The sequence below is a fragment of the Centruroides sculpturatus genome, unplaced genomic scaffold (assembly GCF_000671375.1).
Source record: "Centruroides sculpturatus isolate CEXI.00-Female unplaced genomic scaffold, Cexi_2.0 scaffold1152, whole genome shotgun sequence".
In the NCBI taxonomy this organism is placed as follows: Eukaryota; Metazoa; Arthropoda; class Arachnida; order Scorpiones; family Buthidae; genus Centruroides; species Centruroides sculpturatus.
Genome location: NW_019385397.1, coordinates 216,543 through 238,038, shown reverse-complemented (window position 1 = coordinate 238,038; position 21,496 = coordinate 216,543). Strand labels below are relative to the sequence as shown.

The following is a 21,496-nucleotide window of genomic DNA, read 5'->3' as shown; positions in this document are numbered from 1 at the left end:
TGTGCACAGTGTGGAGTTGAAGGCCACCAGGGCACTGAGTGTACAATCACTCCATGCTGTGTCAACTGCAAAGAGGCCCATCCTGCCTACTCCCGAAAATGTCCCACATGGCAAAGAGAGAAAAAGATTCAGCGGGTAAAGATGGTGAATAATATACCTTACCCAGAGGCACAATGCATGGTCACTTTAAATGCACCAGTGAAACAGCATTTGCTGCGGTTCTGAAATCCACAAAGACATGTGAAGTTCAGACAGACATTTCTGTTTCATCAAATGAATCTCTAACTCGCCATGAAAAATGTTTGCTTATACCATCTACCCAAACAGCAGAAAAGGAGAGCAAGAAGATCAAAACACCCCTACCTAAAACAGGGGTAATAACTAGAAACGTGGGTTCTACGAAGGCTGCTAAGAACCTGCTCAACAAACAAAAATTAAAAGCAGCCATCTCCAAATCTAAGAGATCAGAGGCTCAGTTTATGAGTGACTTCTCTGACAAGGAGACTAATAAGGAGGTGACACCACCAACTTCACCTCTAAAAGGAAAATCAGCTGTAAAACTAAAGAGGGATACCTTCACAAAGAATGCTGGCTCAAACACATAATGGATTATAAAATAATCCAATGGAACTGTCGTGGTTTCCACAACAATTTCTCTGACATTAAACACTTCACATCATCTACCTCATCTCTCTGCGTGGCACTCCAGGAAACCCATCTGAAACCTGGAGAAAGAATTACTTTAAAGGATTCAATCTCTACTGCAAGGATGATGATAGCTACAACCGTGCCAGTGGCGGTGTGGCTATTCTGGTTTCAAATCGCATTCCATCCTTACTGGTACAAATAACAACAGAGCTGCATGCTGTGGCATTCATTCATTCATTCATTCATTCATTTATTTTTAACATGTAGTATTTACATATTTCCTGACTCCGCTGAGGCATTATCAGGAGAGAAACATTACAATAAATTTAAATTAACATTACAATATATGAATATAACAATACAATTTATATATATGCATTTTTCGTTACACTTAAAAAATAATATCTTAATAATATCTAATTTATCTAAAAAAAATAATATCTAATTTATACATTGGCACATATTATTACAATAATATATTATATTGTTACAATNTTCGTTACACTTAAAAAATAATATCTTAATAATATCTAATTTATCTAAAAAAAATAATAATAATAATATCTAATTTATACATTGGCACATATTATTACAATAATATATTATATTGTTACAATACTATACAATACTGTACAATCTTATTACAATTTTATACCATACAGTAATGCTGCATGCTGTGGCAGTCAGAATTTCTGTTGGAGTAACTGTCACAGTTTGTTCTATATACTTGCCACCAGATGTCAGAGTCAATGAGAATAAACTGGATGCCTTGGTTGAACAGCTGCCAACGCTATTCCTTTTACTTGGTGATTTTAATGGCCACAATCCTATGTGGGGCAGTCCCGACATCAATCGTCGAGGCAGAGCCATTGAGAGATTTATAGGTAATCATTAACTGTATCTATTTAATACTGGAGAAGTGACATACTTCCATGCTCCATCAAGAACGTTCACTGCCATTGATCTATCATTACCAACTCCGAATTTGGTTTCAGCATTTACATGGGAGGTTGGATGTAATCCACTCTCTAGTGACTACTTCCCAATATTTCTAAAATACCGAGGCAGAGAAAGCTGTGAAACTGCCTGTCCACCACGCTGGAAACTAGAAATGGCAGATTGGCCTGGATTCTCCTCTTTGGCTAACATCACTGAGGAAATGGTCAATACTGCTGATATCAATGATGCAGTTGAAGTTGTCACTTTGTGTATTATTCAGGCAGCTGAGAAAACAATGGGAAAGACATCAACAAGATACCCAAAGCATCCGAAACCATGGTGGAACCAGAATTGCGAGGCAGCATTTAAAGCACAAAAGAAAGCTTGGGGGATTTTCAGAAGGTACCCCACTACAAACAATTTGATTGTTTTCCAAAAAGCAAAGGCAAATGCCAGAAGAATAAGAAGGCAAAGCCAAAGGGATTCTTGGAGGAAGTATGTTTCTAGCATAACATCATCCACTAGCTCAAAAGCAGTCTGGGATAAAATCCATAAAATCAATGGGAAATATGCTTTTCACTCTCTGTCCATGCTGGAAAATAATGGCACAATAATCAGCGATATACATGGTATTGCTGATATGTTGGGTGAAACATTTTCTACTTTATCCAGCAATATTATGTATTCAAGAAATTTTCAGGCTTATAAAGCCCAAAGTGAAAAACAATATTTAAACTTTAACTCCTCATATAATGAGGAACATAATGTGACATTCACCAGCATAGAACTACATACAGCGATCTCTTGCTCAGGGAATAGTGCTGTAGGCCTGGATAAAATCCATTACAGCATGATTAAAAATCTGTCAAACAATTCCCTTTCTAATCTGCTGTGTCTGTTTAACAGAATATGGACAGAACATACTTTTCCCGACTCTTGGAGGCTATCTATCATTATCCCTATTCCCAAGCCTGGTAAAGACCACAAGAATCCCTCTAATTACAGACCAATCTCTCTGACAAGTTGCCTGTGTAAACGCTTCGAAAGAATGATAAACAGACGTCTGATGTATCTCTTAGAGAAAAATGAATACTTTTCACTACATCAGAGTGGTTTTCGTAGGAACAGAAGTACCACTGATAACTTAGTAAATCATGAAACATCTATTTGCGAAGCGTTTGTAAGATGACAGCACTTTGTGTCTGTGTTTTTTGATATAGAGAAGGCCTATGATCACTGTTGGCGATACAGGATACTCCGTGATCTGGACCAATTTGGATTACGGGGTAATTTGCTGATTTTTATAAAAAACTTCTTAGAGAATCGAAGATTCCAAGTTAGGATTGGCAACACTTTATCTATGCCTTTCATGCAACAAGAAGGTGTTCCTCAAGGCTCTATTTTGAGTGTGACTCTGTTCCTGATTAAAATTAATAGCATAGCTAACTGTCTTCCCCCTAGTGTGAAACACTCTTTGTATGTGGATGACTTTCAGATCTGCCAGTCTAGCAACATGAGTTTTATCGAGAGACAACTGCAAACCTCCCTAAATCGCATAGACCATTGGTCCAAGACCAATGGTTTTAGTTTTAACATGGAGAAGACCTCGTGCATCCACTTTTGCCGAAGGCGTGGTTTGCACTTGGATCCCAAAATTTACCTAAATGGGGTCAAAATCCCAATGGTGAATGAGGCAAAATTTTTGGGTGTTTTGTTCGACCATAAACTGACATTTTTGCCGCACATGCGCAATTTGAAGAGTAGATGTTTAAAATCCTTAAACCTTTTAAAGGTATTATGCTGCCTATCCTGGGGAGCAGACAAATGTTCTATGCTCAGGATTTATAAGGCCCTTGTCTGCTCTAAGCTGGACTACTGATGTGTTGTGTATGGCTCTGCGAGGGAATCTACTCTTCGGATGCCGGATCCAATTCACCATCAAGCATTACGTCTGTGCACTGGTGCCTTCCGCACCTCTCCTGTCCAAAGTCTGTACGTGGATGCTTATGAGTCTCCACTATCTCTTAGGAGAGAACAATTGTCTCTTTTTTTATTATATAAAACAGAAATCTCATACTAAACCTTCAGTTGAATTTACAGTATCAGATACTCAGCTGAAAAGTCTATTTGAAGCTCGCCGAAGTAGTGTCCCTACATTCAACATAAGAATGGAGAATGTAAGCAGCACGATTGACATTAACACAAGCAACATCTCACATGTTGAGGCTAATAGTATTCCACCTTGGTGGAATACTATTCCCTGCGATAGATGTTGATTTAAGCTTAAAGCAGTTTCCAAAAGAAACCACCCCAGACTATGTCTATAGACAGCACTTCGCAGAAATTCAACATCGTGACAGGAATTTAATTCCTATATACACCAATGGATCTAAATCAGATAACTATGTTGGCCTAGCCTTTGTTTGCCAGGATGAAATTGTGGCAGAGCAAATAGCACCGAATTCTTCCATCTTTTCTACGGAGTTGCAGGCTATTTATTTAGCCTTAAAGTATATAAATAGGAAAGGTCATTGTTGCTGCGTGATTTACACTGACTCAGTTAGTGCACTTCAGGCTTTGATCTCACCAGAACCTAGTTTCCACTCCATAGTGACTAAAATTCGTAAACTGTTTTGCCATCTTCTTGCAAGGAGTTTCTTTGTAAAATTTTGTTGGGTCCCAGGCCATGTAGGTATAAGAGGAAACGAAGAAGCTGACACAGCTGCAAAGTCAGCAAGTTTTCCACAGCATACAATGCGTATTGAAGGAGGTGATTTGAAGCTAGTCGTTAAAAAACGACTAGCAGACAGATGGCAAATTGTGTGGAATGCACAAATCCACAATAAACTATATGAGATCAAACCTTTAGTAGAAAATTGGACACATAATAGGCAGTATGATAGGAGATCTGAGGTTGTCCTTACTCGTTTGAGAATTGGACACACTCGACTGACTCATCAATACCTTTTGAAGGGAGATGACAAACCAGTATGTCAGTACTGCAACTGTGCTGTAAGTGTTAAACACATATTTTGCAAATGTGTTGCTTTTGATCAGATTCGTAGACAGCATTTCAGAAATGCAAACTTTACAGACATTTTGGGCCAGAGGCCAAATCTTGATAATATACTGGACTTTCTGAAAGTCATTAATATGTATAGAGAAATATGATGATTTATTTATTGTATCATTTTATTTACTTTGTGGTGCATATTTAAATTATTGTATATATTTTTTGTTGTTTATTTATTTATTTTTTGTTGTTGTTTATTTATTTATTTATTTATTATATTTTAGATTTTATATTTATATTACCATTGGCATTGGCATTTTAATGGGTAAACTGTTATGTATCGTTTATGTGTATATATGTGTTTTCCTATTTATCTTATACTCTTAATCATACCATGTGTCGTGGCGCAGTATAGCCTGCATGGCTTTTGTGCCAATGAAAATTAACCAACCAACCAACTGTTCTTGACCAATTAGTCTACACCAGTTGGCGTAGCAATCAAAGTGGTACAACATAGTCTTCCGCGGACAATGATTCAAAAAGTAGGTCCCGACACGTTGTAATTTATATACACAATTTACATCAACAACAATACTAAAGTAGCGCAGCACTACACTAGTTACCTGTCCCTTTAGTACCTTCCTTCTGTTTAATTAATTAAGAGTGCCTCCATCTTGAATATTCGTTATGCCTTAAGATGTCCTCCAATTGCCAATGTTCAACATACGGTATTGGATACCGTATGTTGAAATGACTATACTATCCACGTTGTGGTATTGATTTTTGTGAGAGAAAAAATTAAACAGTACTCACTGTTTAAGTTTTCGGGTATCTGGCTGGATGTCGATGGATGAAGTAGCTGATGTCTCTATTAGGCTTAACCCTCGTCAACCACACCAGAATCTACCTCGATGGACCAATTAAATGTTAGTGAGCCTTCGCAATGTTTCCGGACAAATGATACAACGAAGCATAAACATGCCCAGTTACTTTTAATATAAATTGAACCAATACAAGTTGAACAGATAAAAAAATCGCCATCACACCATGCATTATGTAGACGCCATCTTTTCGTCCTTTTTCGCGCTCGTTTTAAAAACCAATAAAAAAAATTATACACATGCCCCCTGCCCAAACATACACTTTTTTCTGAACTAATACGAATGATACCGAACACGCTGTATTGTCAGCTTCCAAACAGCCAGATTTGCGCACGTGCTCTACAGAGCACCAACCTCACCCGGTTTAGCCTGTGGAAGCCTAGGACCTTGGGTGGATGCTACACGTATACCGCATCCGATTCTATCCAGGACTGGTACTGAGCTATTAGCCCGCCCGCTAGATATTTGGCTGCCCTCTCTTGATTACATGAATCGCGAGTAGATTCATAACTTAACCCGACCGATAAGAATTTACTGGTATGCTTTTATGATAGTTCTGTATTATTTATTTATTTTTTGTTGTTGTTTATTTATTTATTTATTTATTATATTTTTAATTTTTAAAAATATAATAACAGGAGTTTTAAAAAATCTATTAAAATATTTGATATATTTATTATGCTTTTATTTTGCTCTCCGATTTTATATTACTGACGGATTTCAATGTTAAACCAGTTATGATATGATTTCATACTGTGAGGATCACGAATACCCTGGACAAAGAAACACAACTTTTACGATATAAGAGTCTTTAATTCGCGTACAAAATACAGGAATATTGATCGGCTGCCAGCTACAAACTCTATCCCTTAACTTATTACTAAATTTTAGTAACAAAAATTCAACGAACAAATTATATAACACGACAATTCTTCCTTAGTTGAATGACTATTATACTGATAAAATATACAATTATATCTTACAACTAATTATTACCTACTAAAAATGAAAAATAGATCTAAGACAAGAAAGGAGTTGAAATGTAAAGATGAGAAGAAAGAAAAAGTCAGGTACCCAATAAACTTGGCATTCTTCACGGTGAATTTTCATAAGTTGAGTGAGCCTCTTGATTCACGGCCAATGAAAATTACTTTCCTAAGGAATTTCAATTTCGCTGTACACTCTAGAACGAACGAAAATGCCCTTCTCAGTTTTCGCTATCCTCGTTTTCTTTTCTCCTCAAAAAGTCCGTTTCATCTCCACTTGGTCCCAAAAAAACTTTGAGAGCCTTCCTCACGTGTCCTTTCCTCTCTCGTACTAGACCCAAGAATGACCTCATGGACCCCGTTATACCCTGAGGGTCGCACACCTTCCCCTTCTTACTAAGGGGTCACCTGCTGTTACGCTGTTAAACAAAAGTAGGGAGAAACTTCCAGAAAGAAAGACAATAGAAATGAAGACAAAGGGAAATATATTGAATAAAAATAAACTATAACTATACAATTATGGCACGTAGCCACAGTACGTTTCATCTATAAGGGGATGTAGAAAGAAACGTATACATTTATTGTACAATGTTAATAAATTAACCGTTACTTTGGTAGCATCATTTACAACTAAATTTAATGAATGAGAAAGATGCACGAGGTACAAAAAAAGCTCTAGAATTTATTTTCCTTAAATTTACGATTTATGAATTCGTTGTCATAAAAATTTGTCTTTTCACTTTTTTCCAAGACTACAAACATTCGAGTACAAAGTAACCGGTTTTGACTTATTTCTACTTAAGAAGTAGTTAAATAATTAAGCAATTAGGGAATTGGGGACATAAATAAAACACTGACGAAAAAGCCGAAATTTTACTTAAATGAAAGCTTAACCGAACCAATCTCTAGTCAAGTACAGTGGGGACTGATTTCTTCGTAATATTAAATGTAATAAAGACACAAATTTTTCCAGTTTAATGACAGTGACCGAAAAGTTGTAAATTTTGGAAATTTCCGTGAACTCTTGTCCTAAAAGGAATTAGTTAGAAAACAAATGACGGACAATCTGTTAAGTTTAACATATTTATTAGTCTTTTACAGCTATGGTGAGAAACGTTTAAGATCTACAAAAACCCTGTGGCATCCTTTGAGGTATACTAGTGATCTGACAAAACAGGCATTTGACATTGACTGGTATGGACACCCTCGGGATCTGGCAGGCTGCGTGCATGCAAGCACCGCGCACCTAGCAGGACCGTTTCTGATTCCACTCGTAGGGAGCTATTTGACTAAGTTGTTAAGATTTAAAAAGTAAAGATTTTATATTATTTTTATGTACGTTTCTTTACAAAGCTATATTTAATTATAATTTTCTTTAAAAGTATATTCTTACAATTGAAGAATATTTTGTACCAGGTATGTATATCCACCACACATTTTATTTCACCGAGTAAGTTTTTATAATTTTATTTTTAATTGTAGCCCTTATATTATGGCTAGTGATTTAGAATGTAATTGTGATATTGAAAATTTATTTTAAAAAAGTTTTGGTTAATAATAATAATAATCATATAATAAAAAAGTAAACATTATTAAAAGAGAAAGGCCAATGCTTAAGTTAAATATAAACATATCAAAAAAAAATTTTGTTCTACATTTTCACAATAAAATGGCTCTGTAAATGCAAAAATTGTTTTGTTGGTTTGCCTACTACTGTATTTTCAAATGAAATTAGTGTGTCCAATAAGAATGGCTTTGACAATTTACACGGAAAAAACACGAAAAATTGTCGATATTTTTGTATTTGAAGCAATTTGGAAATCAAATCGGAATAAAATTTAACATTAGTAAACAATACAAAATAAATATTGAAAATTATAACGAGATAGTTACGGCTAATAGATATATCTAAATTAATAGATGTTATATGTTTTTATCAAATTTAGAGGGTGTAGGGAATCTATTGAATCTAATAACAGAGGTAATTATATCGAACTTTATTAATAACTATTTATTAATCATGTCAGATAAATAATCTTTTCAAAATACATTTAAAGAATTAACTGATCGCCCCTGGAAGTCGGCTTCTTACAGAAACACAGCTTCCCTATCATCAAATGTCACTGCAATACACAGCATAAAAAGCCTGTTTTAAAGCGAAAAAATAAATGAAAATAATATTTGGAATGTTAGCATATTTATTCTAACAGCAAATGTTCAATGTAAAAATGTTATAAAGACTGCGATGTTTATTAATCTTAATTCGTCAAAACTAACAGTTATAATTCTGAGTTTCAGCAGTTCCATAAAAAGATTGTCAATACATTTGCTGTGAAAAAATTATTTATAAAACTTTTTCGTTCATAAAAGTGATATTCGCAGTAGTTTTTTCATAGCATCTGTTTTTATGGAGAACTCCGGTTAATTGAATGAGAGAAGAGAAAACAGAATATAATCCACTGATAACCTGAAAATAATGTAAAAGTTAATAAATATAACAGCACTAAACTAAAAATAATTAGAATATATATACCTTTGACTCTCAAAAAGATTTAATTTTTTAAAAGCTAAAAGCAAAGAACTATTTACCCTTATCAAGAAATTTTTCTTAATGTAGAAAAATCCGCACATCGATAATCCGAAAGGTCTTCCTCCGAATCTCTTCATGAAACAAATAATCTGAAATGATTGAATTATTAACCCAACTACATCAAACATTGCATAAACTGAAGGAAAAAAAACCTACTTTGAATCGGTATTCTGGTGTGAAAAAAGAATTATATCTCCCTATGCTAATAAAATTATCGTAGATCTGAAGTACATAAAACATTTATTTCATATTAAATATATTAATTATATAATTAAACAATTTTAATTTTCAGATTATAAATAAACAGCAATACTCACGATTGATGTAAAATATGATAACGCCCACGACACTATTAATGATGCAATCAATAACAATATTCCAAATACTGCTAGTACAATACGAAAAATTATATCAATCTTTACAAAGAGAACAATATATATACAGAAGCAAGTTTCATAGACATAAAAGGTGTAAATAAGAGGAAAGAACATTTTCCATTTTTCATTAATCTCTTCGAATATTTCCCAAATTTCCCAAAGATTATCCATTAGTTCATCAACGAATGTTTTTCTTGCATTAATTACAAGTTGCAACTGAACAGAAATGTTTATCAACCTCTTTCCTAAAAGTAAAAAAACGATCAAGAAAAGTACAAATATACAAAATACGTGAGACATAATATAAAGTACCCAAAGTTCGAAACCAAAAAGGCAAAACAAAGACATTTTATAATTGTAGTGTGCAGATTTAAAAGCTGAATAACCGATGAACCAAATTGCCGTGAAACAACACAGAAGAATAAAAACACAGAAATAGTAACAGTGAAAAATATATCTTTCATATTTCTGGATAAATTTTTCTTCTTTCTTGAAATTCTTCATCAAGTGAAAAATATTAAGTTTTCGTTTTTTAAAAATACTGAATTGTAGAGCTGCGTACAAGGAACTCCACCATGCAATAAACTTAATGTAGAATTTGTTATTTTCAAACACCAGTGCTAGATGATTACAAAACCCTTCAAATGTTATCATTGTTGTATACAATAATACCATCGTCCACAAAAATATTTCAAGTAAATTTATGTAAATTTTGAAAAGATTCTGAATTCGTTTTGATCTTTTCTTTCGACAATTGCATGTCTCTAACATATTCAAACCAAATATTTCCATAACAGTAATGAACGGTTGAAATTTTTCAGCAATGCAGTTATTATATGACAGCTCCATTTCTACACAAATACAGTGTTTGTGTTGTTGTAAGTTAATATTAAATTGTACTCTGGTTTTAATATTCACTGAAGATTCAGAAAAATGCACTACAGTATTCGAGAAAAGTTACAATCTTTACAATTACGCTTGTAATACTGGGAAGTTCTTAATTAAAGTGAATGTAAAAACGGTAAAAGTTGCTTCTGATTGGTAGATACCCAAATATTCCACAGAAAATCGATAGAGTGACGTCAACAGATGCTTAAACGAATCACTTTACAGACTCTGTAAGAGAGTCTGTTGCCTGGAAACATGTCGTGATCAATAAAATATAACTTCTATGTCATTTGTAATAGGCCATTGTTTGACATACTTTATAAATGATTTTAATGTATTTGAATGTTGATCGATAATTTTGTAGTAAAACTAATGAACAACTAAACAGAAATGTTTACTATATTCTATCTAGAAAGGGATATTTCTGTAGATTAAAAGCTATTAATGTTTATCTTCCCGTGTGGTGTTCTATTTCTATTGATTATCCAACACAATATAGTGCAATTTAACGATAGTTGAAAGTAAGCCAAGTGATCGTTAAATTGCACTATATTGTGTTGGATAATCAATAAGCTATTAATGTATTTACCGTAATTAATAGAAATTCCTGCATGTATTATTCTACCATTAAGGCATTTATTTTAATTGATAATACTTAAATGAACGCAATAATGTATTGGATTTATCGATTTTTTGAAATAAATGAATAGCTCAGCCTTTAATAATATACTTGAAAAATAATGTGTGTAACTCAAAGTAACATATGTTAAAATATATATATAATATTTCTGGTTGGTTGGTGAGATGGAATTTTTTGGCACAAGAGCCATATAGATCAAGCTGCACCATGTAAAATGGTAAAGTTGGAAAATTAAATATATATATATATATTATAAAATAACAGCAACAACAACAACAAACAATAACAAACATATGAAACAGTACAAATAAACAAAACAACAGACTATCTAAAAGTAAAATATAAATAAATATGCACATCTATTTATACGTATTAGTGACTTTCAGAAAGTCCAGTAGCTTATCGATGTTTGGCCAGTGGCCCAGTATCTTTGCCAAACTTTCAATCCGAATTGCTGTGAACGACTCCTCACAAAAGCAGAGCAATTGAACATTATGTGTTTAACACTTAAAATACTGGCTTGCAGGCTGCTCTTCGCCTTTCAGAAGGTATTGTTGAATCAGACGATTATGTTTATTCCTCAGGCAGATACGGATTACTTCAGATCTTCTTTTATAAACTTCATTATGTATTCAATTTTTTGCCAAAGGTATGATGTAGTTTATTGTGGAGTTGTGCATTCCATACGTTTTACCATAGCTCTGCTAATCGCTTTTGAACGACTAGCTTCAAATTGCTTCCTTTAATAAGCATTGAATGCTGTATAGGATCCGCTGACTTTGCAGCTGGGTCAACTTTTTCATTTTCACTTATAGCTACATGGCCTGGGCCCCAACAAAATTTTAGAGAAAAATTACTCACAAAAACATGGCAAATTAGTCTACGAATTTTAGACACCTTACATATATGTCTACTATAGAATGTTCTCTCGAAAATAAAGACAATTTCAAGAATTTTTATCAAGAGAATTAAGGTTCTTTTGAGAGAAGGAGGTTGTTCTCTCGAAAATACTTATTCAAAAATATTCACTTTAAAGTATATAAATACCTGGTTATCATTATAAAGGTGTATCACATTGAAAACTGAGTTAGTTTAATATTCACTTATAGGGGAAAGGAGGGAAACAGTACGCACCTTATGTTACTTTTTTACATTACTCAGGTCTGTACTGTTTAAAGCAAAATACATTTTTGTCTGAATAAATATCATTTATACGTCTTTCTTCTTGGCTGTGTTAGAAAGAAAAAAGAAACAAGTACAGTTTTGACAAGAAATTTAAAAGAGAAAGAAGATTTTGGCCACTAAATGGGGTTAAAATCCCAACGGTCAATGAAACTAAGTTTCCGGGTACTGTTTGACAAAAAAACTGACTTTCTCGCAACACTTGAGCAATTTGAAGAGTAAATGCGTAAAGTCTAAAACCTCTTACTGGTAATATGCTGCTTATTTTGAGGAGCAGACAAATGTTCTATTGCTCACTATAATGCTCACTATATATAGTGTCCTTGTCTGCTCTAAGCTGGATTATGGATGCATTGTGTATAGCTCAGCACGAAAATCTACTCTTCATATGCTGGATCCAATCCACCATTAAGTATTGAGTTTGTGCACTGATACTTTTAGGATTTCTCCTGTTCAAAGCTTGTATGTTGATGTCTATGAGCCTCCACTATCACTCAGAAGTGAACAGTTTTCTCTCTTCTATTACATTAAACTGAAATCTCAGACGAAACCTTTTGTTTACTATACAGTATCAGATATTCAGATGAAAAGATTATCTACAGCTGTCCATCTAATGTTTTTACATTCGACATAAGAATGGAGAATGCAAGCAGCACGATTGAACTGGATAGATGCAACATTTTACAGCCCGAGATTGATAGTATATCTCCTCGGTTAACTCTTGTAATAAAAGTAGATTTTAGCTTAAAGCAATTTCCTAACAAATCTACCCCAGAATGCGTATACAGATAGTACTTTAACACGGTCACAATAATTTAATTTTTATTTACACAGATTTATTTACGTTGGCTCAGCCTTTGTCTGCCAGGATGAAATCGTGGCAGAACAAATACCACTGAATGCTACCATCTTCACTGCAGAACTGCAGGCTATCCACTTAGCCTTAAAGTATATGAGTAGCAAAGTTCATCTTTGCTGCGTGATTTACACTGACCCAGTTAGTGCACTTCGTCTGAATGTAGTTTTCACTCCATAGTGACTAAAATTCGTAAACTGATTAGTTATTTTTTGAGAGTAATTTCTGTCTAAAATATTGTTGGGTTTCAAGCCATGCAGGTATAAGAAAAAATGAACAAAGTTGCAAAGTTAGCAAGTTCTTTTAAGCTTGCAATGCCTATTGAAGGAGTCGACTTGAAGCTGTCCACCAGTCCACAATATACTGCACAAGATCAAATCTTTGGCAAGAAATTGAAAATATGAGATTCATGAAAGGAGATCTGAAGTAATCCTTATCTAACTGAGAATTGGACATATTATCCTGATTAATCAATATCTTTTGAAGGTAATGATCAGCCAGTATGCTACAGCGTACTGCAAGTGTCAAACCGATACTGTGCGAATGCCCTGAATTTGAACGGAGCTCTCACCAATCATTTTCAAAATGAACGCTTTGTCAAGAAATTTGAGCTACAGGCCAAATATTGACTGGCTACTGGTTTTTTTTAAAGTCGTTAATTGTTACAAAGAGATTTACTTATTGTACTAGCATTAGAACGTGGCATTGCTTGGGCAATGTAACAAGAAATATAAAGATCATGAAATTCTTTCGTACTTCTAACTTTTACATTATATTATATTATCATATTTGATTTATATAAATACAAATGTTATCTTAGGTAATGGTTTGTCCACTGTCCACTAAAATGATTTCAAACAGTAAGAAACGGAACCGCTGTAGAAATGAGTTTTATTATGTAAATAATTAGGCAATCCACTGTGTTTCTGTTATTTGTTTTATGAGGAAAAACGAGTAATTTCAATAGATTTGAACAATGTTGCAATCAACAAAAAATATAATTGGAAAGTAACTTGAGATATTTTAAATTTTTTTAATCCTTTTTTTTCCATCCAACACAGAATTTATTATATCTTCATAAAACCACATAAATAGATTACTGAAACTTACTGTTATTTTATGTTGGATGGTTAAAAAAGATTAAAGAAATAACTTTAAAATACGTTTACTTAATTTTTAATTTAAAATAGTCCTAAGTTTGTCGTCTTTATGGAAATAGTGCACAATTTTTATGCAAAAAAATATATAATTTTAGTATTCGCCTCTTATTTAATTTTCAAATTTTAAAATTTTAATCAAATGCATATTAATGTTATTCAGTTAATGAATTTTAATTAAGTTATATAAGGCACTTTGAAAATAGTTTCCATTGTTTGTACTGTAATGCAACGTAGAATTTAACGATGCAAAAGCTATTTGTAAAATGGCAGAATACACTTTAATGTTATGAAATTATGAAAGCATAGTTTGGACTTTTATAGCATAAAAGATATTTTGAAACATCTTATACGAGACATCATTACAGAGTATCTCGCTTATTTTAATTATTTTCTACAGAATCACTTGATAATAAATTTACGGAATGTGAATGATGCAGAAAATTTTAATTTATTTATTAATTTTTAAAAATAGAAAACGATTTGTGAGAGAAAAGGATTTTAGAAAATAAACGTTTTAGTACTTTGTAGACTCAAAAACTAATTTTATCAGAAATTGATTATTATAATTAGAATTCACCTAACTCTTTTATTCTAGATAATGAAAATTTGTGATTAAGTAATGGTAACCAAAAGTTAAAAGTAAAGTTAGTTTATTTCTTGGGTAATTAATAGCATGTCCAAAAGCCGTAACCTCGGCCATGTAATTAAATATTATGTGAGAAGCCGGGGGTCAAAAGATAAAGCTCTAAACCAGAGGTGTCCAACCTGCGGCACAAGGCAAGCTCCAATGCGGCCAATAAACGTGTAAACAAAACCGACAAATGTTTTAATGTTTTTTTATTATTTATTTATTTCAACGGCATAAACTCATAAAAAGAAGTTTTACAAAGTCGTAAATCTTTATTCATATTTTATTTTTGAGTGGAAAAGAACTTTGAGTGGAAATACTTGGAGATGTGTGAATGAGGAAGGATTACTAAATAAAGCTGGAATTGTGACTCTTATAGACACAAATTTGGGGAAAAAAGGGAAAGGTGAGAAAGGACAAAAGATAAAAAGTATTGAGAAAGGTTAAATAGATCTTCTGTTACGCAAATATTGACCCTTCGTTTTCCAACCTTTCACACTTCTTTATCTTTTCTCTCTTTTCCTCGCACTTGTGTCTATAATCCTTTGAGTTACAACTCCAGCTTTATTTAGTATTTCTTCCAACGTTTGCAAGATTTGGCTACATTGCGCCAAATATAGCTACATATTATTTATAAATATATTAGTTGAATAAAAATGCACTTTAAAATGGTGTTTCGTCTCTTTTTATTAATTAGAGACCCAAATAAAACAAATATTTGTGTTTTTCAAATAAATTTTTGTCTCTTTTATAATAAATGAATTTATCTATTTCTAAATAAAAATTAAAAGTGTCTGTAGAAGTAATTTTTTAAAATATCCTTTTTCGTGATAAACATTTAATACTTATTACTATAATCTAGACATGTTAATCCTTAAATATACTTGTATATTGGGACACAAGTATATATTATATATACTTGTGGCCCAAAACTCCTTGACTTCTTCCAATGCAGCCCAGAGAAACAAAAGTGTTGGACACCCCTGCTCTAAACTCTTTTCCAAAATCAGTCTGGTGAAGACTGCTCAATTGTCACTGGATGGCTATTAAATATAGTTGTCTCAAGATCGTTTGATCTGGAAAACTGTTTTTCCTGACACCACTTAGAATAGTTGCAGTTTGCATCCTAATTTTGCGAGTATGCTAAATTATCGTTAAACAGGAAATCTTGAAAGCGAGTTGGGAGTGCTATGGGTAATTTGATAACGTTCGTTGTTCAAGTCAAGACAGGTTGACAAATTAACAAAGAATAAAGCTTTAATTTGATTTTGAGGATTTTACTTACTATTAACTCGTCTTTCGTTTATCAACCCCATAGGATAGAGAATTACCGTAAATCGTCTAAAAATTTTCTTCTCACATTATAATTAATTAATTATTTAACCCTTGGATATGTCAGGGACAATATATCAGAAAATCAAGAAAAGAAAAGAAACAGTGTAGAAATTACTTTATTTTATTTTTTTCGATATAATAATTCTGTTATGATTAAATAAATGTATACAGGTGAACGTGTGTCTGTCTCGAATATAACGAGAATGAGATAAAGTTCGAGATAGACAAGTGAAAATTTTCTGTGACGATGCTTTTTTTTCTAATGCCGCATTCCAATATTCTTATTCCATAAGTATGAAAAGTTTCTTTTATTTCCATTTCTTCTGTGCTTGACTCTTTCACAAGATTTTCGTAAGGTTAATACAATAGAGCGTCGTTTATCCGAATCAATTTGGGACTGGGGTGGTTCGGATAACGAATCATGTACGAAAAAATATATTAATTTATCCCGTGTTGAAATTTCTCTCCGTTGCGTGTCGCTTCGCGTTGAATTTTCTTCGATGTTAAGCTTAACGAAGACTATTGTATCGTTAAAAATTTTTTTATTTTGTACAAACAAAATAAATATATTGAAAAATATAAAAACAATAAAAAATTATACTTTAGAAGTTAATTTAGTATCAAAAACGTAAAATATTTGAGTAGCCCGAGAAATAGCCGAAGATTGCAGCGCCACAGCACTAGCGAAAATTTAAATTTGCCGACTGGAATGCTTTCAGATAACGGACGTTTCGGATAAGCGACGCTCTACTGTATTAAAATTAGTATGGACCAAGATTTCCTTGCATAACCAAAAGCTTTGATAATGTCAACTCTTTGATACAAAGTGATTGATAAAATAGAAGAATATTGTTAAAAAATCAAAGTTGTATATGATGATAAAAAAGATAAAATGGATTTACACCAAGTATTACAACAAGATAACCATAGATACATAGCCAAACAATTGTCTTAAATACTTGGATACTTGGGCTATAAATCTGCTAATTTTAATAATTAATACTAAGTACTTTGCTACTAGAGGTAGACATTAGGCACTATCTCTTATCTAAATTAATAATTATAATGATTTAATAAGAGATGGCATAATGTCTACCTCTAGTACCAAAATACTTAGTCTCTAATTATTAATTATAGTATAATATTAGCCCAATTGATTACAGAAATCATTTAGCTTACATGTATTACAATTTAATATAATGAAAGCACTTGATTAAAGTATTGGTTATGTACTTTCTGGTATTATTAAATTAAAAAAATAATTTAAAGTTGATATTCTAAATATTTTTCTATGATTTTTACAATTAAACTACCATTAATCTAAACTGATTTATAGATTACATGGAAAAGCAAAGAACAAAATTTGTGTTGAATTTAATTTTGAAGTTTTTAAAGATAGAAATTATATTTTCAAAAATAATCAATATTTTTGGCTACAAATTGTTGGGAGGATCCACAAAGCATCCAATGTCAATATGACATCCAATGATACTAAAGAGTTAAAGAAGTGAGGATAGTAAGGAATAATGTACAGGTACCCCAGTATAACATGGAGTTACATTCCAAAAAATTGCCATGTTATACGAAACAAAGAACTAGTGCAAAAAGGGGAGTTAGGTTCCAAAAATTAAAAAACATGCTTTCAAATCCTTCTTTAAATCAGATTTATTATTCATTTTTTTAATGGGTAAAATACTTATTTATTATTTAAGTAAATATTTTACCAGAGGATTATTCATTCTATATGATGATCTCAGCATGAGCATCATCAACTGGTAACAGTTTTTGGGTGAGTTCATTAATAGCAGTCGCTTTGTGTGTCCACTACAACGGGAGTGTGCTGCTGTTTGTAGGCACTTAGGAACAGCAGTGAAAGAAAGAAAGATGGCGGCGCCCGCACTATCGATAGTATTGTGATGGAGGAATCTATAATTCTAAAATATGAGCTTTTAGAGATAAAAGAAGGGTCCCAATTGTAAAATTTAACCATTAAATGGATTATTTCTTGAAAGAGCATTCAAAGTAGACACGAAAAAATTAGAATGCTTGCGTGGATGTATAAAAGAACATACCCTTTATTACATTTCATGTTGTACAAGGATTTTACCTAATTCCCGAACCATGTTAGAGTGAACTCGTGCTATAAAAGGACCGTGTTATACGGGGTTACCTGTATGTTGGTGCACAACAGACTTAGTGAATTATTAGTATCAAATGTGCTTCAAATGGAAAAAATCTGTTGGCTGATCTGACCAAAGCCATCAACTGGATTTTGAATGAAGCTCACTATTTTGTCATTAATCTTACAGAGTGATTATTGAAGTTACTCAGTGCAGTGATCCCCATTGACTGTTGAAAAAGACAATGTCTGATTATGTTGTTACTAATAGTTACTCCTCCTCTTTTTGATTGTTGCAAGTTTCTTTTGCTGGTGTTTTATCATACAGGCACTCCTCACTTAACAATTGAGTTCTGTTCATATGACTAAATCATTAAGTGAATTGGTTGATAAATGAGAAGCTTAATTGTTTTATTTATTCTTGATAATGAAATGATTCAAAGGAAACTCAAACTTTGATAACTTTGCTTTAGTTTGCACCTGTTACATATTACAAAACATAAAAATATAATCAGCAAAATTATTAAAATGTTGAACCAAAAACATTAAAGTTAATTCATTAAAAAAAATCATTCAGATTAATAGTTTAGTCTTCAAATTCTTCAAAGGGTGATAACAGTTTCAGGTCATTAGTGTCGTCATTGGCGTTATCAGCAGCTTAGTTTAAAAAATGCTTTTTGTCCATATAATAATTGTTTAAATAAATTAACTTGTACTGTTTAAAATTGGACTTATTAACTAAAGTTGACTGCCAGTTTAATAAGTTTACAGATCAATTCTTCAATCAATTACTTTATATTTTACAATGAATACTTGCATATATAACTCAAGTAATTGGCTGAAAATTGATCTGTTGACTCGTTAACTGAAGTTGACTGCTGCTTTAATAAGTCCACATTTTAAACCTTACTAGAGTTCATTCTTTTAAACAATTATCAGGAGCTGTAGAGGACCTGGGTAAGGAAGATGACTGTGAAGAAATGGAAGTGCTTGTAGAGATAGAAGTCTTGGGTATATTCTTATAAGAATCTTGTTAGTGTGATACACTGTAAATTTCTTGTTTCTTCATAATTTTTATAACAGCATCATAAAAGTTCATTCATTTGCTGTTCCATTTTTGTGAACTCTTCAACATTCAGATTCATACCCTCTTGTTCTAATATAGCTGTATTCAATTTTGAGAACATAACAGCTAACCCTTGTACAGTACAGTGAATTCCTTTTATGCTTTCTCCTTCTTCCTCTTCTAAGCACTGCTATGCTTTCAACTCTGTTGCCCATCCTTTGATTCTTGGCATTTTCTCCATGTGAAGTCATGCTCTTTCTTTTCACTGACATCTTGTAATATGGGATGTACTGTACAATAAAGTACACATTTATAAACAAAATATGTAGTTTTAGAGATTGCAAATGCTTTGTGTAGTAAATACTGACTGACTGTGGGAACAAGATTAAGACTACAAAATGGGATTTCCAAGACTCAGACTGAGAAAGAAGAATCTGCCTGGTGGACAGCTGGTCATAAGTCCAAGCAGTCATTAAGTGAGGAGTGGCTATATACATTTTTTGTTTGTTCATTTATGTTAAGTTTATCTTATTTTCAAAACCAGGGTGATAGAAGATATTCCTTTAAATGGTTGTTGACTAAAAGAAATTAAACAATGAATTTTGTTAACAATAATTTTTTTGTTTTCTAATTAAAAATTTTTGTATTTTTAGCCTGTATGTAGACCTGAACATATCCATGAATATCAGCTAACAGCATATTCTCTTTATGCTGCAGTTTCTGTTGGTTTACAAACAAATGATATTATAGAGTACTTGGGAAGACTTAGTAAAACAAGTATTCCAGAAGGTGTTGTTGAATTTATTAAGGTAAGATAAGTAATTTCTTATAAGAGTTTTAACAAAATTTACAAGCAGTCATGCTTATAAAATTTTTTATACATAATGATATACAAATAATATACAAAAAATACAGAATACAGATATGATAAAGCTGATGTGCTTACAATAAAATGACATTTCTAATATGAATCCACTGACTTTATTAAGGATTTTTGAGATAGAAAATTTTTAAAATTTTGGCAAATATTATTATTGTTGTACTGAATAAAATCTGCTCATATATATATAGTAGAGTATAATTTGAGATAATATAGAAAGTTTTTAATTTTTTTTATGAACTGTGATAAATTTTATTACAGTAATACCTCGACTTATGCTATCCCGACTTACGCAAACCCGGAGTTACATGATTTTCAAATCTCGTTGATTTGTCTTTTGTTTGAGTGCCACGCAACTCTTGATTACACTCTCCCCTACACTATTGTTCAGCTTACATGTTCGGACGTGTCACATGGAATCGACATGTAGCTACAATTTATTTTGTGTTATTTATTTCTGTTTGTTATATCTATGAAGACTTGAGAGACTGTATGTGGTGATTTCTTGTAACCGTGAACGAATCAAAAGATGAGATAAGATTAACGAGAACATTTATTAGCTTATGTACATCCGACTTGGATTTTACACAAATTGCGAACTGGGGTACGTTCGTAAAGTCAAACGAGTTAAACGCGTTAGTAACGAATCGTTCGAATAGTAGTAGTCTCGCTCAGTGCGCACGCTCTGCGATGATGACTTTTTGAACGAAACTCTAACGAAGTTCACGAAGGAAAGAGTTAGTTTACTTCATTAAGAAAATGGCGCCCGGCGATATCGATGTTTCTAAATCTACTCGAGTGTTTAAATTGTGAATTAAAAGATGAAATGATTGAAGTAACTGTCCACCCAAAGCAATCTAAGAAAAATATTTCGGATAAGGCTATACTAGCAACATTCCTTTGTGAGTTTTGTTTTTTTAAATATGTGACATATTTATTGTATTATTTTACCATATCATTAGTATTACTATTATTATTCACAAACTAAATGCTCAATTTTCAGAGGCCATTTTTCAGAGATGCTTCAGAAGTAGGTCCTTTTATTTGGACAAGGAACTATTTGCGTTTAGGGCTACATGCTCACCAAGCTTCATTTGAATCAGAGAAGCAAATGTCTTGGTCCTTGTAAGCCAAATGATTGCAGTAATGAATCAGGCTATTTTTTCACTACTATTAATAATTAAACTCTAAGTAATTTGGTACTAGAGATAGGTGTTAGATGCCATCTCATTAAATTTAATAATTATAATTAAATTAATATTTATTAAATAATTTAGAATATTCTGGAAGAAAAGAATTGCCCAGGAG

At 32.5% G+C, this 21,496-nt stretch overlaps 2 protein-coding genes across 3 annotated transcripts; one reads left to right on the top strand and one right to left on the bottom strand.

Annotated features, from left to right (window-relative positions):
• The first annotated feature begins 3,113 nt into the window (after nucleotides 1-3,113).
• LOC111638517 lies at nucleotides 3,114-4,758 on the top strand. The gene has a single exon (XM_023384233.1). It carries the CDS (start codon nucleotides 3,805-3,807, stop codon nucleotides 4,756-4,758), a length of 954 nt encoding a protein of 317 aa, XP_023240001.1. The 5' UTR covers nucleotides 3,114-3,804.
• Nucleotides 4,759-8,538: 3,780 nt separating this feature from the next.
• Nucleotides 8,539-10,309, bottom strand: LOC111638528. 2 transcript variants are annotated; one of them, XM_023384243.1, is made up of 4 exons: nucleotides 9,375-10,309; nucleotides 9,214-9,279; nucleotides 9,057-9,146; nucleotides 8,539-8,970 (listed from the first exon to the last, which is right to left on the bottom strand). In XM_023384243.1, exons 1-4 carry the CDS (start codon nucleotides 10,281-10,283, stop codon nucleotides 8,953-8,955), a joined length of 1,083 nt encoding a protein of 360 aa, XP_023240011.1. In that variant the 5' UTR covers nucleotides 10,284-10,309; the 3' UTR covers nucleotides 8,539-8,952. The 2 variants fall into 2 exon arrangements, with proteins under 2 accessions (XP_023240011.1, XP_023240010.1); XM_023384242.1 differs by having other exon boundaries at nucleotides 8,539-8,934.
• Between the last annotated feature and the right edge of the window lie 11,187 nt (nucleotides 10,310-21,496).

Bases quoted from the DNA above. Each gene is read 5' to 3' on its own strand.
- LOC111638517 (XM_023384233.1), top strand. From the start codon at position 3,805: ATGTTGAGGCTAATAGTATTCCACCTTGGTGGAATACTATTCCCTGCG.
- LOC111638528 (XM_023384242.1), bottom strand. From the start codon at position 10,283: ATGGAGCTGTCATATAATAACTGCATTGCTGAAAAATTTCAACCGTTC. The intron at 9,280-9,374 runs GTGAGTATTGCT...TATGTACTTCAG, and splicing joins TATCATATTTTACATCAATC to ATCTACGATAATTTTATTAG. The intron at 9,147-9,213 runs GTAGGTTTTTTT...CAATCATTTCAG, and splicing joins CACCAGAATACCGATTCAAA to ATTATTTGTTTCATGAAGAG.